This window comes from Galeopterus variegatus, unplaced genomic scaffold (assembly GCF_000696425.1).
Source record: "Galeopterus variegatus unplaced genomic scaffold, G_variegatus-3.0.2 Scaffold3810, whole genome shotgun sequence".
Lineage (NCBI taxonomy): Eukaryota > Metazoa > Chordata > Mammalia > Dermoptera > Cynocephalidae > Galeopterus > Galeopterus variegatus.
Genome location: NW_007729921.1, coordinates 99991 through 124686, shown reverse-complemented (window position 1 = coordinate 124686; position 24696 = coordinate 99991). Strand labels below are relative to the sequence as shown.

Genomic DNA, 24696 nt, shown 5'->3' with positions numbered 1-24696 from the left:
TTTTTTTTTTTTTTTGCTATTTGTGTTTTTGCTGTCACACTTAAGAAACAGTCACTTGTCAAGATTATCAAGATTTCCTTATAAAACTTTATATTCTTAGCTCTTACATTTAATTCTTAGACCCATTTAGAATTACTTTTGTATATGGCATAAGTTTAAGGCCCAAATTCATCCTTTTACATGTGGATCCATCCAGTTGTTCCAATACCATCTTGTGAAAAGATAACTCTTTCTCCACTGAATCGTTTTGGTACCCTTTTCAAAAATCCACTGGCCGTATATGTATGGATTTATTTCTGGAATTTTAATTTAATTCCACTGATTTATATGCCTATCTTTGTACTAGTACCACGCTATTTTTATTACTGGACTTTTGTAGCAAATTTTGAAATCAGGATGTTTGAGTCCTCCAATTCTGTACTACTTTTTCAAGACTGCTTTTGGTATTTGTGGTCCCTTGCCATTCTATACAAATTTTAGGATCAGCTTGTCAATTTCTACAAATTTTTTTTTTTAAAAAGGACTTAGGAATATTGATAGTGACTGCATTGAATCTGTAGATCAATTTCAGGAGTATTGCCATCTTAACAATATTAAGTTATCCATGAACAAGGATATCTTTCTATTTACTTAGGTCTTCTTCAATTCCTTTCAACAATGTAGCATCAGGCTTTAGGTTTAAATTAAAATGAAATTTAAATTAAAAATTCAGTTCCTCAGTCACATTTCAAGTATAGAATAGCCAAATCTGGCTAGTACCTACTGTATTGGATAGCACCAACAAAAGAAATATTTGTGGGCATTATACAAGGGTCCTTCAAAAAGTTCTTGGAAAAATAGAATTAAAAGATAATATGAATCTTTCCATGAACTTTTTGAAAGTACCCTCATAGTTATAGTTATGGTAATTGATAGTCTGAAGGTTGAAAAATAAGCCTTACTAAGAACAAATATACAGACAAAAATTGCTACAACAACCAAAAAAACTGGTCACACAGTGAACAAATCAGAAAGCATAACAAAAAAATGTAACAGAACTAAGACCAAATGCATGTTATAAGTCAATGAGTATTAATGGGTTAAAATCACCCATTAAGAGAGAAAAATAGTACCATAAAACAAAAACCCAACTATATGCTATACATGTAAAATACATCTAAATCCAAGTGATTAATCTATAGTTTCTTTTAGAGTTTTGATGTAAACAATTCAGCAAGAGTCAATCTTGCTGACTAAAACAAGACTGAATAAAAATATACAGGTAAATATCAACAAAAAGATTGCGATTAAATTCTTGTGTTAGAAGCAGTTACCTTTGGATTAAAAAGCACTGTATCCCCTGACACCCACAGCCAGCTCAGCGGCAACCACCGAGCTGCTGCAAGAAGTGCCCCAATCTCTCCCAAACCAGGGCAGTGGAGGGCCAAGAGACTTGGCCACACCCCTCAATGCATACAACTAGCCTAGCAACAACCACCAAGCCACAGCAAGAAGGGCCCTGGGTTCCCAAGCTGGGATGGTGGGGGGCGAGGGCTTTTCCACAACCCCCTGGCATCTGCACCCAAACCAGCAATAACCAAGCCACCACTGGAAGCCCCCCAGTCTCCCTTGTGGGAATGAGGAAGGTGCCACAGGCCTCAGTCCCGCCCCTCCCCCTCCCTCCTCCTTCCACCCCTTTTCCCCTCTCCCCCTCCCTCCCATCTGCTCTGCAACAATATCCTAGAATGTAAAATATAATATTAATAAAATTTCATTTTCTTTAAAAAAAAAAAACACTATGACAGTAATAAGGACAGATGATAATTCTAAATCTGTTTACCAAGTAACATGGCACCAACAATCACAAAGCAAAAACTACAAAAGAGATACTGAAAAATGTATTAGTAGTTGGAGACTGCTATTCACCTTAGCAATGATATATCACATGGACAAAAATTAAGGATTATAAATTATATAAACAGCATAATTAACATGCTAGATCTACATGAAAATACAGCATTTTATTTTTATAATCTATGTAACATTCACAAAAATTGAACATAGGAGACAGCAAAGATTACATTAAGTTTGAAATTTCTGCTCATCAAAAGACACCATAAAGTGAAAAGGCAAGCTCCAGCCTGGGAGAAAACACCTGTAACACACATAACAAAGAATGCACATCTAGTCTACATAAAGAACTCCTACAAATCAATAAGAAAAAGGTCAGCCCAGTACAAATGGGTAAAGATTTGGGCAGGCAGTTCACAAAAGAAGAAATCCAAATAGTCAATAAGAATATGGGAATGAGATCAATCTCATTAATAATTAGGAAAGGGAAATAGAACCACAATGAGATTCCATCTATTATACCTATGCCTATTGGTGAGGATCAGGAGCAAAGGGAGTTTATATTGTTACAACGTCTTTGGAAAAGTTTGGCATCATCAATTGCAGTCGAATATAGACCTACATTTTGATCTAGCAATTCCACTCTTAACAAATGTGCATGCAGTGGGCACAAGGAAATATGAGGGTACTTCAAAAAGTTTGTGGAAAAATAGAACTAAAGATACTCTGAATCTTTCCATGAACTTTTTGAAGTACCCTTATATATAGGAAAATTCATAGCAGCATAATACACCCTAGCTCTAAACTGAAACTCCCGTAGCTCTATTAACAGCAAAATGGATAATTAAGTGTGTTATGTCGTATAGTGAGATATGATAATGCTATGAAAATGAATGATTGAGAACTGTATACTACAACACAAATAAATCTTAAAAACATAATTCTGTGCGAAAGAAGCCAGACACAAAAGAATACACTATCTCATTTCATTTTATATAAAGTAAAAAATAAGCATAATTAAACTATAGTATGTAGAAAATAAAGTAAATTTTTAGAGTAAAATTACAAAGAAAAGCAATGAAATGATTACCAAGAATGTCAGAAGAGTGATTACCTTTCAAGGGCCTGTGGATGTTGTGACTGTGAAGGGATAAAAGCAGGCCTTTCACCTTGCTGACAATGTTTTCTTTACCCAGAGTGGTGGTTATTGAGTACACACTTCATAATAATTTGTTACACTGTATGTTTATATTTTATATATATTTCCTTACGAGTTTTATTTCACAGTAATAATAGGTTAAAAAAAAAATCTAAACAGGGCATCCAGTTACAATATTTGACAAAGTTCAATGCCATGGTCTAGGGATTGGGGGTGGGGGTGTGGGAGGGAGGTGGCATTATATAACTATTATGATTCCTTGAAACTGTGCATGTCCCAAGAAATATATACACCAAAATTCATCAATTCCAGTACAATACTGAATAAATGATGCACCATTATTTTATGATCCACTAAAAAAGAAAAACAATGTTGACAAATTATGGCACACCATCAACCGTCAGAAATGTTAAAATGTGAAACAAAGAAGAGCATCTTAAAATCTATGAAACACGGCATATAAAGAATAAGTATACTTCTCACTTATTCAAACTACTACTTTTCAAAGGAATGTTAAGATGCTGCTGTGAATGATACAATGCAAATTTATATAAAGGCATTAATGGAGAGGTTTTAAATATGAATGTTTTGTTTGTTTGTTTGTATTTTTAAGGGAGTGCATGTAAGTAAAATAAATTGTAAACTGCCAAACTGGCTTAAGTGTAATCCAAAGGCCTACAATAATCTAAACAAATTTAGGTGCCTTTTATCATTGAAATTATAAAATAATATTATGCCATATTGGACAAGGAGCAAACATTGATAAGGTAATCAAAAACTGACATCAGATTTACAGATAATTGTTCATTTAGGTTTATAAAAATCCAATTATGTTCTACCCTTTTTTGGCCTTTTTACAATATTAAATTTACATTAAAAAGATCATAACAGGACTATGGATTAAAAGAAAAGATTAAAGCAATTATTCTACACCATTCCCTAGAAATAATGTCCTAACTACCAAAAAGCAAGACCTCAGTAACAAACCAAGAGAAAATAAAAAAATATTCTAAAATTGAGGACTTAGAGGCTGGGGCCATGGGCGACCCTGCCCCTCCCAGAACCAGGCAAACAATGGAGCACGCCTAGGGTCCTGCGGCTGTGGGCTGCTGCCCCCTGCCCGCAACAATGTCTTAGAATGCATTTATTAGCCACATGTGTTTCTTTGAGGTATGTGACTTGTCTGTTAATGTCCTTCACCAAACTTGTTAAGATTTTTTAAATTCATTTCTAAGAGTTCTTAATGCATTAAGGGTGTTAATCTTGTGGATTAAATTTGTTCCTTATCAATTGACTTTAAATTCAGTTTGTGATGTTTTCCTTTGTTTATGTGTTGAGAAAATAATTTTCTATCTAAAGATTAAATTTAAAAAAATGGAAAAGAAAATTAAGGACTTATATTTACTTTGGTGAAACTTGCAAATGCCAAAATTTTCATTAAAAAGGAATTACATCTCAGGTGTTTAATATATGTGACTAAATCTCTATAAGTCACAATCTTAACCCTCCAAAAAAGTACCATAAGTCTTATAATAAAAAATAAGATTCCTAACCCACTTCTGCCCTCCTCTAATACCATTCTTATAGGACAATAATTTTTAGTTTTCATTACTCTTCTTGTGAATTATCTCCAATGCTCTTAGTAAACATATACTGATTTTTCTTGAATTTTCTTTTTTTTTTTTTTTTTTGTCTTTTTTTTCGTGTCCGGCAATGGATCGCAACCCTCAGTGTCGCGCCCGTACCGGACCGGGACCGGCAATGGGATCGCAACCCTCGGTGTCGCGCCTGCACCTCGCTCAGCCAGTGAGCGGGAAGCGGTCTGTATGTGGGATCCGAACCCTCGGCGGGAGCGCCACTGCACTCTCAAGCGGCGCACTGTAGCAGTGCGCCACCGGGCCGGCCCTTGAATTTTCTTTTTCAGACATTATCTATTAACTTTCTGCTATATCCCTCTTCCCAATAGTTGCTATTATTAATTAAATCAATAATAATGTCTTTATTTATTATGACAATATAAATATTGTTTAGGCAGGACCACATAATTTTAATATGATTACATTTTTCTTGTTAGAAGTTAGAAAGAAATAGATTTTGTTTTTCCTAGAGCTTCTAATTTTTTTATTAATACCTCCCATATATTTATTCCTCCCTGTATTTTTCAAAATATTTACCTTATCAAGAGTCTATTAAAATATTTTCTATGTGCAAATCCTTGCTCCCTTCCAGAACCCTCCATCCTCTTCCATAGTGAGCTGACTACTCTCTAGACTTGCTGGCATCCTCGGACTTCACCCCTCCTACTTTCCTCACCATTCCCCTACCCCCGACTGCTCTCCTTGGGCTCTGTTTCTGCTTCCTTGGCTTATTCCCTTCCCTTGCTCAAACAGTCTCTAACAACTTTCTAAGAAAGACAACATGGGAAGTTGAAGGATTGTTGCATGACTGAAAATGCCTGAATTCTACCTTTGCACTTGAATAATAATTTGGCTGATTATAACATTTTAGGTTAAAAAACTGTTTTTCCTTCAGAATGTTTTGAAGGCATTAATCCAGCATCTTCTAAAATACTGTGCTATTAAGACATTCATTTTCTCTTTTATATGTCATTTTTTTCTCCTTAGAATCTTCACATTTCTGATTTTCTGAAATTTTATTATGATTATGTGACTTTTTTTTACTTATTGTACTAAGAACTCTAGAGTTCCATGGCCTACAACTTTGAAAATTTTTCTTGGATTATTCTATCTTTGATAATTTCTGCCTTTCTCTCTTTCTAGAACACCAGTAAGAGAAGATAAGTAGTTTGTCCAAGGTCACCCTAGTAAAGGGAACTGGTATTACATTACAAACTTTTTAACAATATCATATAGCCTCCCAGTCTTTCAAAGACCAAAGCTGCAGATGTCCAAATAAACTGAATAAGTGGAAGATAAATAATGAAGCTAATAAGGTAAGTTGATGCTAGGTCATGGAGAGTGTGTATGTTTTGGTAAGACTTAGTTATTTTATCCTACGGGCAATAAAAAGTTGCTATCTTATTCCAAAAGGCTTAGAAATCCTGCAAATATTTTTTGTGGAAAAATGATACTTAAGAATTTCAGGAACCTTCCAATACTTTAAGGAGCAAAATATTTTTAAAACTTTTATTGAGGCAATAAAGGAAATATCACTGATACAAAAAGAAAAATGGTTTATTTTAATAAAAATCTTTATAACACTTTACTACTTATCATTATTAAATACAGGGCAAGAATTATTGTCATTCAACTTCTTTCTTTACCTTTAATAATTAAACGTTTTTTAATAAACATATACAAAGAAAAAATGGACCATAAAATCTCTAGCCTAAAAACCCTTTCTGAAGTTTCTAAAAGTATCACTTCCTTCAGAGAAATATTTTTAATCTTATAAATAAGCATTAGAAAAAGACATTCATTCTTTTAATTATCAAAACATTTATTGCATGTCTATAAAGTGTTAAAGTACTGTTCTAGGCACTGAGGATATGAGTAAACCAAAACAAAAATTCCTGCTTTTTTAAAGTTTACATTCTAGTGGGAGGAGATAAACAAATAATATACCCCATGTGGATATATACTCCATATTTCTACTATGGAGAAAATTAAGGTCACAAGCATACAGTGGGTGGGATGCTATTTTGGTCAGAAAGTTCAGCAAAGGCTTCATTAGTCAGGTGGTGTTAAGCAAAGTTTTAGAGAAGATAAAGAAACTAGACATGCAAATATCTGAGACTGTTTTTGTGGTAGAGAATAGAAAGGGCAAAGGCCCTAACGCACAGGTGTGGCTGGTATGCTCAAGGAATAACAAGAAGGCCAGAGTTACTGGAGCAAAGTGAAAAAGGGAGCAAGTAGCAGGAAATGAGCTCAGAGAGGTAGTGGAGGCCAGATCAAATAAGGAATTGCCTTTTACTTTGAGTTAGAAATAAGTTACTGGTAAGTTTTGAGCAGAGGAATGAAGTGATCTGACTTACATTTCAAAAGGATCACTGCTTTATGGAGAATAATCTATAGGAGTCAGACGTAGAGGCATGGATAGATACTGTCGCACATCTCCAGGTTTAAATTAAGGTGGAGTTGCCAAAGGATTTGCTGATGGATCTTATGTGGGTTGTGGCAGAGAGAATTTATAAGGATGACTCCAAAGTTTTTATTCTAAGCAACTGTAATGACAGAACTACTATTCTTGGAATGCGCAACACTAAAGGAAGAAAAGTTTGTGGGGGAGAAATTAGTACTTCGATATTGTACACGTTACTTTTGAGTTGCTTATTACACATCAAAGTGAAGATGTCAAATTGGCAGCTGGATGGATGAGTTTAGAATTTAGGGTGGTATCCTTGTGGAAGTACACATTTGTGAAAGAGCCACATATAGACAGTACTTAAAGCCATGAAACACTGGATGAAAAACCACCTAGAGAGTGATTGTAGGTACATAAAATGATTCAGGACTGATCCCTAAAACAATCCAACATTTTGAGTTTGGAGAGATGAGGAGAAACCAGAGAAGGAGACTGAGATGGAGAAGGAGCAAACAGGAGAAAAACCAAGAGTCTGAAGACAGCAATCACGTGTATCATTGCCAAATCCAATGGTCAGTCTCCTCATTTTACTTGGATTTGGGGTGGGAATTAAAGCTTAATTTGAATTGTTCGAGAAAGAATGGAGGCATCATGTTAAGTGAAGTAAGTCAGGCTCAGAAAGACAAATACTGCATGATCTCACTCATACGTGAAATCTAAAAAAAAAAAAAAGTGATTTTCATAGAAGTAGAGAGTAGAATAATGGTTACCAGAGGCCAGGCGGGGAGGGAAAGTGCAGAACTCACGGGCACAAAGCTATGCTATCTACCGTAAGTGAATCAATGTACAGTATATGCATGTGTTGAAACAACACACTGCACCCCACAAATTAAAAGTTTAAATAAAAAAACAAAACAAAACTGTTTTTTACTGGTATGCAACCCAAAACTCAGTTAAGCTCATTTTAAATATGAAATATATTTTAAGATGTTTTCTACTTACATATTTTATATAGGATATGCATATTTCAGAAGGATAAACCTCCATTTAAAAAAAGATTTTTTTTTTGTCCCTTTTGAGACTGGCCGCACTGCGCTCGGCCAGTGAGCACTGTGAGTGCACTGGTCATCCCTATATAGGATCCGAACCCGCGGCAGGAGCGCTGCTGCGCTCCCAGCGCCGCACTCTCCCGAGTGCGCCACAGGCTCGGCCCTAAAAAAAGATATTTTAATAAACATTTTTTAAAGTTCAACTTCACCAGTAATCAAATAGCTGCAAATTAAAGCAACAGGATATCATTTTACATTTATAAAATTGGCCACACTCTTAATACTTAGTTGGAAAGTGTGGTAACAGGCATTCTCACATATTGTTAATGATACAAACCGAATTGTTGTGATCTCTCTGATGGGTAATTTGACAATATATTTCAAAAGCTTTAATAAGATATATGCTATTTATCCCAGAAATTCCACTTATAGGATTTTAACTTAAAGAAATAGTCATGGTTCTGCATAAGATGCAGTTACAAGAACATTAACTGCAACACTATGTAACAGTGAATAACTAAATGCATGCTAAAAGTACAATAATAACTGAGCAAATATATGATGTAGACAATTAAATTCTATTCATTTTAGGAAATTATGATGTAGAAGGATAGTTAATTACATGTAAAAATGTTCATTATATAGTATTAAGGGAAATAAACAGTTACATGTACATTATGATTCCATTTTACTAAAGAAAAAAATGCATCTATGCATAGAAAAGACTGGAAAGCCATCCATCAAAATGCTAAGAGTGCTTCTATCAGCTACTTTTTGAAGGTAAGATAATGAATGACTTTCTTCCCTCTATCTTTCTGTATTTTCTACAATGAATATGAATTACATTCTAAATATATTAAAAGCAGTAATAGGGTGGAATCTAATGGTTTCTAATAATTAGGAACCTAATAGAGTTTTTTTAAAAGGTGTCTAATGCAGGTATACATGGAGGCAATTCAATTTTAAAACTATTGGGATTTTTTTTAATGATAATTAAGATAATTTAAGTCTTTCTAACAAGAAACACTCCATAGTCAGTAATGCTAACTGTTGGCTTATGGCTAGGCTGAATTGGTATCTCCCTTCTCATTTTCGTATCCTTTACACAAGATAGCAGAAATTCTTTAGTATATAAAGAAGAGACTGTACATACAAGGGTACTTCAAAAAAGTCACAAAAAGATTCACGTTATCTTTTAATTCTATTTTTCCATGACCTTTTTATAGTACTCTCATATATATTTGGATTAGTGCACCAAAGAAAGACAAAGTTGTATAAAAAATTCAGACAAAAAGTGGCCAAACGGTTGAGGATACAGGGTCTATATTATTAAATTCATTCTGAGGGTACTAGCTGAGAAGGTGCCATTATTGTACCTTTCATAATTGTAACATTATAATAATTACTTCATCCTCTTATATGTAAGTTGAGAGAAAAATTAATATTTATCATTATATTTAAATTTAAGTCATTTCCTCAGTCACTGAAAATAGCCTTTCCCCCTACATGTTGATGACCAAATTCCTATCTCCAGATGACATCTTGCTCTTTCAGTCTTTAATTCCAGACTTGTATTTTGCCCACTCTGCTACAAACTAATTGTACGACTATGGACAAGTTATTTAGTCTCTCTATATTTCACTTTTCTCATTTGTAAAATAGAAAAAGCAGTGCCTACCTCACTGGCTTTTGAGAATTAAATGAATTAATAGAAGTAAAGCTCTTAGAACAAATGCCTGATATATAATAAACGTTCAGTAAGTATTATTACTATTTTGAACTATTAGTCATTTTCACAAAATGTCTTATAATCCAACATATCACCAAACAATATAATTTTGTGAAGCTCGAAATAGCTTTTTGCTGTATTTCTTTTCTAGCCTTAACATACTAGAATTATCCCTTTTCCCAAGGAAGCCACTTACTCAAGTTAGAAATCTTTGTGTCATAATACTCTATTCCATGTTCTCCCTCACTATCCAAACTATCTTCACACTCCTAGCTCTGAAATACTACTGACTTCTCTTAATAGGATGTTGATTATCTTGGGAATAGAGGTTTTGTTCTTTTTCAGAAGTCCCTGCAGTTCCTGTACTCTTGACATCTGTGTATCCCTGGCACGAAGGAAAATTTCTCTCTTATTTTAGGCACTCGATAAATGCATCTTAAATGTATGTGTACATATATTACATATATACATATTTTACACACACACAGTACCTTATAGCTTTGGCCTGATTATAACATTTTAGAAGTATATAAAGATCATCACTGTAATCAGGAAATAGATTTTTCAAGCAAACCTTAGAAACATCTACAGATTTCATTTAATTAGTTTTTAATGCTGACAAGATTGTGGGAAATCCAGAACTTTTACACAATACCATACTGGTAGTAGGATAAATTGATACAATTCTTTTATAAAGATACACTTTAAGAGTCATTGTTTTTCATTGAATTTACCTGAATAACTGAAAATTTACAATAGAAACAAAAAGAAAATTGATTTATACAAGGATATCCATTATTGTTTTCTTTATAATGGAGATAAAATGGAAAACGACCTAAATAGTGAATCATAGTTTTGAAATCTGAATGCACTATTTCAGAGCTATTAACGTTATTATTACAATGACTATAGCAAGATAAATAAATGCTTTTGTTATTTAAAAACTATATGCTGGGATCACATTATGTAAAGTGTATTTACATAAATATTTAAAATGTAACTGGAGTTTATATTCTTTAATAATTTCTAATACTGAAACAAATGTTTTATAAAAAGTAGTTTTAATCAGATGAACATTACATAGCAAGACATTCAATTATAAATTAAGATTTTAATAACATATTTCAAAATGTCAATTACCTTTGAGTATACATCAAATATGGTGTATAGTCTATTACAGCAGGAAAGTTGCCATCCAATCCCTCTCCCTTTAGGCAGAAGCTAAGACAACAGACAATAAATATTCCATATTAATACATAAAATTTTATTTTATTATTATTGTGTTTGTGTGTCTGTGTGTGTGTGTGTGTGTGTGTGTGTGTGTGTGTGTCTGATACTGGGATCCAAACCCGTGACCTTTGTGTTACAATACAAATATTAAGTCAAAGTTGAGTGTTATAAACAATCTCTTGCTAGAGACATTTCTTTCATCAATTGCAGGTGAATTTTTTGTTTGCAATTTGTTACTTGTTACAAATGAATACCTCAATAAAAATATTCTACCTTCTATACCAATGACAAAGCACTGTACAAGTTAATATACTGTTATATAAATGTATCAAGCAAAAGTAAAATTTACTAAGAAATCTGTTCAAACCTTGTCTCTTTATTTGATACTACCTTGATCTTTATTGAATTTGCAAGAAATCACTAGAGGATTTTCTAATGAAAATTAGTTTTTCAAATTTAAATACAAATTCGCAGATGACACTGAATATCTCCTAAAAACATCTGACTGATTAGAAAACAAGGGTTTTCTAAACTATCTGAACAGGTAAAAAGGCTTGGATCTTAGATCTACAAAGGGTGCTGAAAATCCTCTACTCTCCAGTTGATCCTTTTTGAGGCCACGGGAATAAGGAAAAGATTGCGTGGCCCAGTCCTACTATGAGAGCCAATAAAGAAACTCTAGATGTCCGAGTCCCCCAATCCATTTATCTTTGTTTTTGTATGATGGTACATCCAATAAGGTAACAACAACAGAAAGGTGTTTGGTTTTATGATTACTACTGTTAAAAGAAAAAAGTACATCTTCTAGGAAGGTAAACATAGTAATATCCATAAGATGTAGGTTGATCTTTCAAAGGAAAAAGTTCATCTATGAATTCCCTCCTTCTGGTTCATTTCAGAAGTTTGCCTGCTATTGAGATGCATTTATTTTTTCAGACTTAAATAAGGAGAAAATCCAAGTAGCAACACTCTACATAGACTTCCCTTCATATACATTGCTAATGTATCTTTAAAACATTTGTTTTCAGCTGAATATACAATATCAATAGATTACACTAAACCAACAGTTAACACTCTTACCTCAGGTTTTTTGTTTGTTTTTTAACATGAAAACAACAAACAAGGAAAACCAAGACAGTAAAGGATTTAGACAGAGCCAGAGACATACCATATAAAAAGTTAACATCCTCAAAGGGATCAAAAAGACAACCTTCACATTCCATCTATCATGTCTGTCCTAAACAATTAAGCTAATTAACCTAATACTAGTTATTAAAAATCTTAAATACAAAAAGTTAGACTTACAAAATCCCAAATATTTAGAAAAGGAAGGAATTTACTAGAAAAAGATAACCTCAGTGAAAATGGGCAGCATTATTTTTTTTTAATTAATTAATTAATTATTTTTCCTTTTTTGTCTTTTTTACTGACCGATAACGGGATTGCAACCCTCGGTGTCGCGCCCGTACCGGGGACCGGCAATGGGATCGCAACCCTTGGTGTTGTGCCCACACCACGCTCAGCCAGTGAGCGGGAACCGGTCTCCACATGGGATCCAAACCCTCGGCGGGAGCGCCGCCGCACTCCCAAGCGGTGCACTCTCCAGTGCGCCACCGGGCTGGCCCGGCAGCATTATTTTTTAATTCAAGATGTAAAAGTAGATTTTAATTTAAGTCTTATATAATTTTGTTAATATTCTTGAATTTTTGAATGTCATATTTCAGTAAAAATGTTTCCTTCATTCTTGTCTTTGAATTTTCTTTTAGACAAACCTTTTACTTTTAATACAATGCAAAAAGATGCTTCCATAAATCTAAAAAGAACTTACACTGTCCATGTTTAGCACTTGTTATCTTAGTCTGGAACCAGTTCATTTTGTTGATAACAAAAGCAAATATCAACAACATTATTTGATATTCTAGATGCATAACACAAGAAACATAAGATACCCAAGATATTCTGTCAGGATCTTCTTTATCTCAACACACGAGATAAAGAGAATCTTTCTGGTTTTGACTATTTTTAGTCTATTGCTTTTCATTTTAAAGTAGTAGCTGAAAAATACTAACAGAGAAGATCCAAAACCTTGTGCTACCAGAGTACTCTTGGGGGGATGTAGTCTAAGCTTTCTTTTTACCCAAACTAGACAGCAAGGCTTTCAGTTTCTAAGTTTGAGACAGCCTCTTTTCTGAATGCAAATTCATTTAGAAAACTAACTGATATCATTTGAAAGAAAACTTCACGAATCAAATATCAATAGCCAACTGTGTGCTTTACTTGGGAAACTGAGAAAAAAATCATAAGTAGAAACTATTATGAAGTAGAATAATTTAAAAACTGGATGCATTTGATTATATTAAGTACCTGAAATCAATAGCATTGAGTCCAAGTAGCATGCCAGCAAGCATATTTGCTTCTTCACCCAGGACAATTGCTCCATCTTCATAAAATCTCCTAGAAAACGAAATGGGTGAATATATAAATACTAAAAACAGACTGAAGTATGATCTAGAGAAATCACTTAGGGCCCAAATGAACATAGGAAGAGCTAAATTTTAGTTAATTTATAAAAATAAAATAACATACTTGGATCACTAAAGATAGATAAATCAAAAAAACAAAAACAAAAAACCTGCCACTATAACGAAAACCATTTTAAGTGTTTCCACCTCTCTTAAAAAGAATCCCTAAATCAACTCTTTCAATGGGTCTAGAGTACTCAGCATATTTCCGTAACAGTGAAGCAATATAAATGTAAAGTGAAAGGGGGCAAATTTAGGGTCATTTATACCATTCTATTTTCAAAACTACGTAGACTTGAGTTCTACACATAGAACAAAAAGAATTGCTGTTTTTCTGTAATTCCACAGGTTATTAACTAAATTAAGAACTTGGAAGGTGTGATCATTAGTACAACTGACCCTTGAACAACATGGATTTGAACTGTATGGGTCCACTTATATACAGATTTTTTCCAATAAATATATTGGAAAAATTTTGACTAGGCATTCATGACATACCTAATCAAACAGTTAAGCAGCCTACCTAACAGTAGGCTATCAGTAGTTAAGTTCTGCGGGAGTCAAAAGTCAGGGGGGGTATGGTGTCCCTAACCCCCACATTGTTCAAGTGTCAACTGTAATTTATGCTAACCTCAATAATGCCATAGTAATACAGCAAAAGGGCTGTCAAGGTGGCTGCATATGAAAAAGAAAGTATTTATTATCTTTTTGACAAATATGTGAATATGAATCTATCTTTGCTAATTCCTGTAAAGCTGCCTGTTTTGGTTGATATTAGTTTTTAAAATACTTTTGAAAAAATATCATAACACGGGCCTAAGGTATTTTTCCACAAAAGAATGTAAGATCATTGAATCTACTTCTTTTAAAACCATAGTAGTATGTAAAAACTAGTTTATGTTCAGTAAGCAGGGATCATTACAGCGTTAAATCTATTTATATTAAATACAGACATACCATTCTACTAACTAAAATGAAAACATTTTAATAAATAAAATGTCTTGCTCTTTTCGGTATTCATGAGTTTATAAAGGCTGTAAAAAAAATTTAATATGCTCAAAATCCTACCATTAATTTTGAATAGTTGCTCACAGTTTATCAAGTACTTTTACAAACAACATATCATTTGATATTTGCAAAAAAGCCCATGAAGTAAATGCAGAAGGTGCTAGAATTAGTTACAAATTTACCATTATGGCAAGTAAGAGGTTAAAATATTTTGTTCAAGCTCATGTAGATGAGTTACTGCTCAAGGAGGCAAACAATTTTTCTCACTTTAAATTCTGTATATTATCTATTAAACTATACTGCTTCTGGTAAAACCAAAATAATTAAAGAGAATTTAATCTATGCTATGGTTCATAAGGAATTTTAAATGAAGAAAAAGTACAAAGAGGAAAATAAGAGACAAATATTTACCCTCTGTAAGATTTAAGACTGCAAACAAATATGGAGGAGAGACCAGTTTGGAATAAATGTTTTCTGTGTCCTTGGACATATGGGAATTGCTCTTACTGATTTATGTAAAAGGAGAAAAATGAAAACTTCCAGCCTAACAAAGATAAGTAAAATAAACGAGAGGATTTTCGACATATTCTATTGAAGTATTCCACATAAAAATAAAGACATTTAGACAAATACATATATCTGAGATTTTTTCCCTGCCCCAGTGTCTAAGTTGGCTGTTGGCAGAATATGTTATCAAATCCTGGAACAACAAAGATCCCAATGGTTCTAGACCACCAAATACAATGGGACAAATGCTTTAGAACACAAATCTGTTTTTTTATACTGAGAATCACCCATTATTCCTAGTATTTCCTATATAAGAAAAGGTCTACTCTTTTTATTCCTCATCTTGAGCCCACCTTTGTTTAAAATTACATTCTAAGAGACAAAACAAAACTATTCTTGCTTGCTTCCCAATGTCAGCATTGCACTTAAGGACTGTTGAAGAATACCAAACACAAAAAACTAACTGGTTTCAGAGATTTTTTTCTTCTTTTTCTTTTTTTGTTAAAATTTTTTTATGGCTTCAGAGATTTTTTAAAGTCTAAAGGTCTTTTATGTGGGTGTGTGTGTGTACATTATATCATTAATGAGTTTTTTGTTTTACTCTTCAGTAAGTGAGAAGAATTTTTAAGCCAATGATTTTTTAAGATAAGTGAAATGCTTGCTATATATTAAATCAATAATTCCACTCAAATTAAACCATATTTCAAGCTTAACACTGCACAGGCCTGATTTAATATAATAGCAACAGAAGGGAGAGGAGAAAAAATGGAAGAGGAAGGTATAGTTAAGAGGACTGGCCATTATACGCTGAACTTTTTCATTACTAGTTCTGTTTAAGAATAAAAGCATTTTTTAGAAAATGTACTTCTAAATTTAAGGTAATATATTTAAAAATAATTCAATATTTAAAAGAATACTGAAGTGAAGTGATCGTTAAAGATAATATTTTTATCATTTAATCAAAGACTCGAGTCAGTCATGGTAGAAGCTGTTTTGAAAAATTTATTCTTTATTTCCTTATCTTTGATTCATCTGATTCCTGTTAACACTTTCAAAGACTTCAAAAGATTGTAAAATTTCAACCTTTTCATTGCATCTCATAGAAAAATTGGAATATTAACAAAATTTGTTTATATAACCAAGGTTATGCAATAATGAGCCAAGAGTAAAACCTGAGATGACTAATCCAATAATAGTAAGATACACACTTTAAAAATCCCCTCTTTTGTAAAAAATATTTTTTGTTCTAAAGAAAATATTTTTATGAGAATGATCTAACAAAAACATCATACTACTTAATTTCAAGAATGTATTATAAATATTGAAAGTACAAAAGGTAATAAATATATAAATAACTTCCATTTAAAGATTTATATGTTGGGCAGGCCTGGTGGCACACTCGGTAGAGTGCAGCGCTTGGGAGCGCAGCAGCACTCCCGCCGAGGGTTTGGATCCCATATAGAGACCGGTCCACTCACTGGTTGAGCGCAGTGCGGGCACGACACCGAGGGTTGCGATCCCGTTGCCGGTCGCGGTACGGGTGTGACACTGAGGGTTCGAACCCGTTACCGGTCACGAAAAAAGACAAAAAGAAAAAAAAAAAAAGATTTATATGTTATACCATATCTTTAAATATAGTTTTATATTTTAAAAGCAAGGAAAAATTACAAGCAACAATTTGATATTACTGTGATCTGGAAGAAAAATTTCCAGTTCTTTTTCAGGTACGCTCTTTCCGATTATTTACATGTTGACTAGAAAAATGTTAATGACTAGAAAAGTATTTAAAATAATGCCCTTGTAAGAATATTATAGGGCCGGCCCGGTGGCGCACTGGATAGTGCGCCGCTTGCGAAGCGCGGCGGCGCTCCCGCCCAAGGGTTCGGATCCCACATACAGACCGGTTCCCGCTCGCTGGCTGAGCGAGGCGCGGGAGCAACGCCGAGGCTTGCAATCCCGTTGCCGGTCCCCGGTCTGGTACGGGGGCAACACTGAGGGTTGCGATCCGTTGCCGGACACGGAAAAAAAAAAAAAAAAAAAAAGAATATTATATTTTTTCTCTTATCACACATAATTTAACTCTAATTGAAATATGTCCCTATAATGCTATCTTAGTGTTCATTTTGTAAGTCTATTTTAAGGCCTTTCAAATGGTTAAATAATAAATACACTTTGGATGGAATCTAAGGTATACAACCAATATAAATTATTTTGATACTATATATTATCATTCTCCAAACTTTCCTTTTTGGGGGAGTCAGAAGTCATTCTATACACTCAAAGTGCAGTATTAAAATATGAGACTGCTTATTTTATAAGCCAAAGAAATTTCATTATAAACATCCTTGTTCTCTTCCCTAATTAAATCTAAGAAACTATAAGGGCAGAATATAAGAAAACCCTCCCTCATTACATGTAAAATAGTTCATAGCATTGTAAATAAATATTATACTATACAAAAAGTCAAACTGAATCAGAATGGAAAACTGACCAAAAAGCCAACCTCCAAAGCTCTTGAGATTAATAATTAATGTGAGACTCCTTAATTATTTTAATTACAAATATAAAAGAAATTCCTACTATGTGATAAGAACTGTGTGCTAGACAGTATAACTACAATGGTGAACGAGCTAGACATCGAGCTTATAGTATAGGGGAACAGATGGGCAACAAACAAAATTAAAAGATAATTACAGATTATAGTATAATAAACAGGTGCTAAGAGAGAGAAAAACTGAAGAATCCAACTTTGGAGAGTCATCAAGAAAGGCATTCCTAAGTGTCTATCCTGAGACTTTAGTTCACAGAAGTCTGATCACACAGAGCTTTGTAAGCCATATAACATTAATAATAGTGAACTTTTACTGTGTATCAGGCATAGCTATAACTGCTTTTCATGAATTATCTTCTTTAATTTTGCCACCATGTATTATTTTCCAAAGAGATTAAGCAACTTGCCCAAGTTTCCACAGCTAGAAAGGAGCAAAACCAGTATCTGACTCCAGGAAATGTGATTGCTGGCTATGGTAATGAAAATGATTTCAATGTTTTAATGGGAGCTGACACGATCCCTTTTACTTTTAAGGTCTGCTGGAAGCTGGATCACTACTGGAAGGGGGAAAACTGTAATGGCAGTTAGGAGGTCAGTAGGTGAATATACGCAGGAGATAATAAGAAGTCTGAATTACTGTGACAGTTGTGGAAATAAAGGCAAATGGGTAGATTCACAACAGATTTTAAGGATAGGATCAATAAGACTTGTTAGTGGATTGATTACAGAGAATGAACGAAAAAAGAGGAATCAAGTGTGAATTTTAGACACATAGGTAGGTAGTGATACCATTTGCTAAGGAGGGTTGAACACAGTTATGGGAAAAAAATCAAGATATTTGAACTATCTAGCTAAAAATGTAAATGTGGTATCATAATCATATAGATGGTATTTAAAGCCAGGGGATGAATGAAATTCTAGGAAAAGAGAATATAGAGAAAAATGAATAGAGAAAGAAGAGCTGACCATGCAGGACTAAGCCCAGAGAACACTGACATTTAGAAGTTGTGAAGAAGAAAACAAAACAGAAAAAGAGACTGAGAAAGAGCAATTATAGAAATAGAAGGAAAATTCAGGGAATGTTATTCAATTTAAAGACAAAGAGATTTTTCAAGAAAGAGGAAGTAGTTAACTGATACTAGAAGATAATACTGCGAGTAGCTGGGAGATGGGGTACAATGTGGAAGAGAAATTCCATTACATTGGATAGTTTGTAGATTATTGGTATCCTAGAAATTATCCTTGGTGGAATGGTGATGGGCAGAAGTCAGACAAGAGTGGAAAGAAGAGTGACTCTAAGGTAAGGAGATGATGACTATGTGTATAAGCACTTTTGAGTAGTTTGGTGATGCAGCAGAATAGGGAAATGAGCAATAGGAGAGTGGGATATAGGTTCAGTGGAGATTTTTTTCTTTTTAAGGTAGAAGATACCAGCATATGTTCTATATGGGTGGGAATGACCCAACAGTAGAAAAGAGATCAAGGATGAAGAGAGAGAAAGGTGGTAAAAGGAAGAGGTGAATGAGGATAGGCTCTAGAAGAAAGGGAATTGGTTGAGAATGAGGGTATTGGAGTGGGGGGTTGCAGAGAAAGGATAAGATATAATACATTCATTGTGGGGAGGAAAAAAGCAAGACTACTTGAGAAACCAATGAAGATTGCTGGGCACGTCTTATGCTAATTGATGTATATAATATTGAATCTGAAGATCACTGTGGACTTTTATCTCATGCAATAACACAAAATTATGTATTTTTAAAATTTTAGTAATTTGAAAATTATTTTAAACATGCAACATCACAAAATTATTGCACTGTATCATGCTCCCTTTGATATTATGTTCTATAATCAACCTCTTAATATAAATATATCATTTATTGAGTGCTTTGTACAATGAACTGGCTAAGTACTTTGATTTAATGAATAATCTAAGCCTCATAAACCTATGAAATTGGTATTATAATTACTGTCATTTTATATATGAGAAAATTCAAAGCTTAGAGAAGAAAAATAATTTACTAGTATTCATGCAGCTGATAGAGAAGTGAGCTAGGATTCAAACTCGGGTCTATCTGACCCAAAGCCAGTGGTCTAAACCACTGTACATTCTCTCATTTCACACTGAACATGCTATTGTTTAGTCCTACACATAAATGATAATAGACTTCTCAGGAAAAACTTATGACTGACTGAACAAATAACTTAAATGCTTGGTAAAAATGCATCCTAGAAACAGGAATAAACTTAAGTATTAATCATTGTCAAATAATAAATGCATAAAAATACAAGCATATTTCAAAAGGTTCGTGGAAAATATAATTAAAAAATAATACAAATCTTTCCATGAGCTTTCTGAAGTACTCTTGTACTTGTTATCTTGAGTAGATTTTTAAACAATTTGGCAATATATATAGGACCTTTAGAATACCATAAAATTTTACCCATATTTGGGCATAGTAAAATGGATATTCTCAAACTTTTTGTAGAAGTAAAAATTAACCTTATCATTTTGGAAAGCAATTTGGAAATGTGAGTCAAGAACTTAAAAACATTCATATCATTTAACCTTGTGATTCTATTCCTGAGATCTATGCCAAGGCAATGCTTCTACAGAGAAAAAAAAAAAAGCTTTGTGCACATATTGTAATATTATTAATCATAGTGTAGAGTCATATAGCCAAACAAACAACCTGAAAAGGATGGTGAAGTATATTACAGGACAACATAATATCGTGCATATTATGATATTGTACAGCCAATAAAAATGTTTATAAAAGTGTAATAATACTATGAACAATACACCAATAAATTTAAAAATCTGGAGAAAATGTGTAAATTTCCAGACACACAGAAACTACCAAGATTGAACCAAGAAGAAACAGAAAACCTGAACAGACCAATAATAAGCAAAGAGATTGAAGGAGCAATCAGCAGTCTCCCAACAAAGAAAAGCCTAGGACCAGACAGCTTCACTGCTGAATTCTACCAAACCTTTAAGGAAGAATTACCACCAATCCTTTTCAAAATATTCCAAAATATTGAAACAGAGGCCATTCTCCCAAACTCATTCTATGAAGCCAGCATTGTCCTAATACCAAAACCAGATGAAGACACAACAAAAAAAGAAAACTACAGGCCAATATCCTTGATGAACATAGATAAAAATTCCTAAACAAAATATTAGCAAACAGAATACAACAGCACATCAAAAAGATTGTACACCATGATAAAGTGGGATTCATACCAGGATGCAAAGATGGTTCAATATATGCAATTCAATAAATATGAAACACCACATCAACAAAATCAAGGGTAAAAACCATGTGATTATCTCAATAGATGCAGAAAAAGCATTCAACAAAATTCAACATTCCTTTGTGATAAAAACTATGAACAAAATAGGTATAGAAGGAACAATATATGACAAACACAATAAAAGCCATATATGACAAACCCACCACCAATATCATCTGACTGGAGAAAAGCTGAAAGCTTTTCCTCTAAGAACAAGAACAAGACAAAGATGCCCACTCTCACCACTCCTATTCAACATAGTATCAGAAGTACTCCCTGAAGCAATTACGGGAAGAGAAAGAAATAAGGGATGCACGAATTGGAAAAGATAAAGTCAAATTGTCATTGTTTGAAGAGAACATGATCCTACACATAGAAAAACCTAAAAACTCTACAAAAAAATAAACAAATGGGAATATATCAAACTAAAAATATTCTGCAAAGCAAAGGAAACAATCAACAGAGTGAAGAGACAACCTCCGGGATGGGAGAAAATATCTGCTAACTATACATCCAACAAGGGATGAACATCCAGAATATACAAGGAACTCAAATCATTTAACAATTGAAAAAAACCATATAATCCAGTTTAAAAAATGGGAAAGGGAAATGAATAGACATTTCTCAAAAGAAGACATACAAATGGCCAACAAGCATATGAAAAAATGCTCAACATCACTAATCATCAGGGAAATACAAATCAAAATTACACTGATATATTATCTTAACCCACTCAGACTGGTTATTATCTAAAAGACAGAATAACAAATGCTGATGAGAATATAGAAAAAGGGGAACCCTTATACACTGTTGGTGGGGCTGTAAATTAGTAAAGCCATTATGGAAAACAGTATGGAGTTTTCTCAACTATGGATAGAACTATCATACAATCAAGCAATCTCACTGCTGGGTATATACCCAAAGGAACAGAAATCATCATGTCAAAAGGATATCTATACTCCCATGTTTATCACAGCTCTATTTACAATAACCAAGCTACGGAACCACCCTAAATGTGCACTGATGGATAATTGGATAAGGAAAATGTGGTATATATACACAATGGAATACTACTTAAGCCATAAAAAAGAATGAAATTTTGCCATTTGTGATAACATGGATGAGCTTGGAGAAAATTATATTAAGTGAAATAAGCCAGGCACAAAAAGAGAAATACTGCATGTCCTCTCTCGTAAATGGGAGGAAGGAAGGAAGGAGGAGGGAGGGAGGGAGGGAAAGAGAGGGAGGGAGAGAGAGGGAGGAGAGAGAAAGAATGAAAGATAAAGAAAGAAAAGAAAAAGAAGAGAAGAGAGAAAAATAATACGTTGAACTTTCAGAAAGAGAATAAAATTTTGGTTACTAGAGTTGGGAATGGGAGAAGGGAAAGGGGTTAGTGAGAAATTGGTTAATGGACACAAAGAATGATTACACATTATAATAATGAATATGCTAATTATCCTGATTTGATCATCCCATATTGTACACAAGTATTGATAGTCAACTCTGTACCCCACAAATATGTACTAGCAGTTACGTCTCAATAAAATAGTGTTATAATAATAGGAAAATACTTGATATTATAATGTAAAGTGGAATTAAAAAGCAGAATGTATAATAAAGAAATAGCATGGTGCAATCACTATTATTTTAAGAATGTGCCGTCCAAACAAGACTAAAAGGAAATACATCACATTTTAAAATGGCTATTTTTAGATGCAGGATTAAGTATGGCTATTACTCCCCTTATTTAGATTTTTGGAATTCTTCACATTTTCTATATAGGTAGGAAAATTATAAAGAATATTTTAAAAGGAAATTAAAAGTCAAGGATCCAAAATAAACAGAGAAATCTTCATATAAATACACAGAATAGATGTTAAATGGAGATTTGTTACTTTAAACAACCAAAATTCTTCTTGCAAAACCTTTTCTTATAAAACTCAACAAAAGTGGTAGGAAATACTTTTCATTTTCCATTTGCTCTACTGTCTGTCTACTGCCATAAATACTTATTTCCAAAAAGCTGAATTAGTCCTAGAAGGTCCACCTTATAGTTTTGCTTGCACCCTTTTGAACATAACCTTGATATCAATTTTTGAAAATAATGCTATGTTCTCACTTGTATCTGGAATCTAAGAAAGTTAAACTCTCTGAAGTAGAGAGTAGAATGGTGGTTATCGGGAGCTGTAAGAAGAGGGAGGGTTGGGGAGATGTTGATCAAAGGATACAAACTTGCAGTTAGAAGGAGTAAGTTAAAGGTATCTATTGTACAACATGGTAACTACAGTTAATAACAATGTATTGTATTCTTGCAAATTGCCAAGAGAGTAGATTTTTTAAGTGTTTTCACTAAAAAAAAATGTGAGGTAATAGATATGTTAATTAGCTCAATTTAGCCATTCCATAATGTATACATATTTCAAAATAATTTATTGTACATGATAAATATATGCAATTTTTATTTGTCAATTAAATAAGTACATAAATAAGTTTAAAAAAGAGAAAATAGGGCCAGCCCGGTGGCGCACTGCTATAGTGCGCCGCTTGGGAAGTGCAGCGGCACTCCTGCTGAGGGTTCGGATCCCACATACAGACCAGTTCCCGCTCACTGGCTGAGTGGGGCGCGGGAGCAGCGCCGAGGGTTGCGGTCCTGTTGCCGGTCCCGGTCCGGTACGGGGGCGACACTGAGGGTTGCGATCCATTGCCGGACACGGAAAAAGACAAAAAAAAAAAATGCTGGAACACAAGAATATATCATTTCATGAAGAATGTTTTCAGCATTTTAAAACTGTGAGTCTTCCTCTGGCAACGTATTAGACCAGCTCTAATCCGGATGTGTATTTTCTGATGTGTATGAAAACTGTAATGTAAAGACCACTAAGAAAATATGAAAAACTGGCTGTATTCCATTATTTGGATATTAGTTTTACTATAAAAGAGAATCTGTACATAAACTTCATTCCCTGTAGGGGGCACTAAGGAAGCACACAGAAAATAAAGATTAGTCCATTGGACAGGAATGATAATAGAGCAAAACTAAGCTAAGAAATTTAATCAAGTTTCAGAGAACAAAAAAATGAAAGAAGGTACTGTACTAAGTTGATAGAAATACCTAGTTCTCTCAAAATAGCAATTTTAAAAGGTCACAGGTCTGTATAGAAGACCAGAAAGGTTATTCTTATCTTTACTATAGAATAATGCCATACATGTCCTGAAGCTTTTTCTTGTTTCCAGTAATATGTGAAATCATTCCTTGTATGCAAATTTAACAAGAACAAGTTTTCAAAAAATTATTAAAAGAGCTTTCAGGAACTTAATAAGACAAAAATTATTTTTATTGGTAAGACAAAAAGACAACAGGTGAATACTAATCAGAACTCAAAAACTGAGCCATTCTAAAGACAACCTGAAATTTGAGGTTTTCTGTTTTCCCTGTGCAATAGTGGAACTCATTAATCTTCCTTCTTTCAGTTATAAAAACCTATATTATTTACTTTTCTTATCCCACATATAACTTCAATAAGCCTTAAAAAAATTTTTTTTAAACATCCTAGACCTCATACCATATAATTCATCCATTTAAAGTACAATTCAATGGTTTTGAACATATTCAGAGTTGTGCAACTATCACCACAATCAATTTTAACATACTTTCATTACCTCAAAAGAAACCATGTACCCATTAGCAGTCACATCCTATTCCCCTCCAATCACTTCCTCCTCCCTACCCAGCCCAGGAAACCACTAACCTACTTTCTGTCTGTATAGATTT

The 24696-nt window shown here is 33.6% G+C and overlaps 1 protein-coding gene across 1 annotated transcript in view; it reads right to left on the bottom strand.

Annotated features, from left to right (window-relative positions):
• Window positions 1–24696, bottom strand: part of RUNDC3B (RUN domain containing 3B) — a 159994-nt gene that overhangs the window by 67143 nt on the left and 68155 nt on the right. Inside the window, exons 7-8 of the mRNA XM_008586033.1 lie at window positions 13407–13496; window positions 10952–11032 (exon numbers count right to left, since the gene is read on the bottom strand). Of these exons, the coding sequence (XP_008584255.1) occupies window positions 10952–11032; window positions 13407–13496 (171 nt within the window). The remainder of the gene's footprint in view (window positions 1–10951; window positions 11033–13406; window positions 13497–24696) is intronic.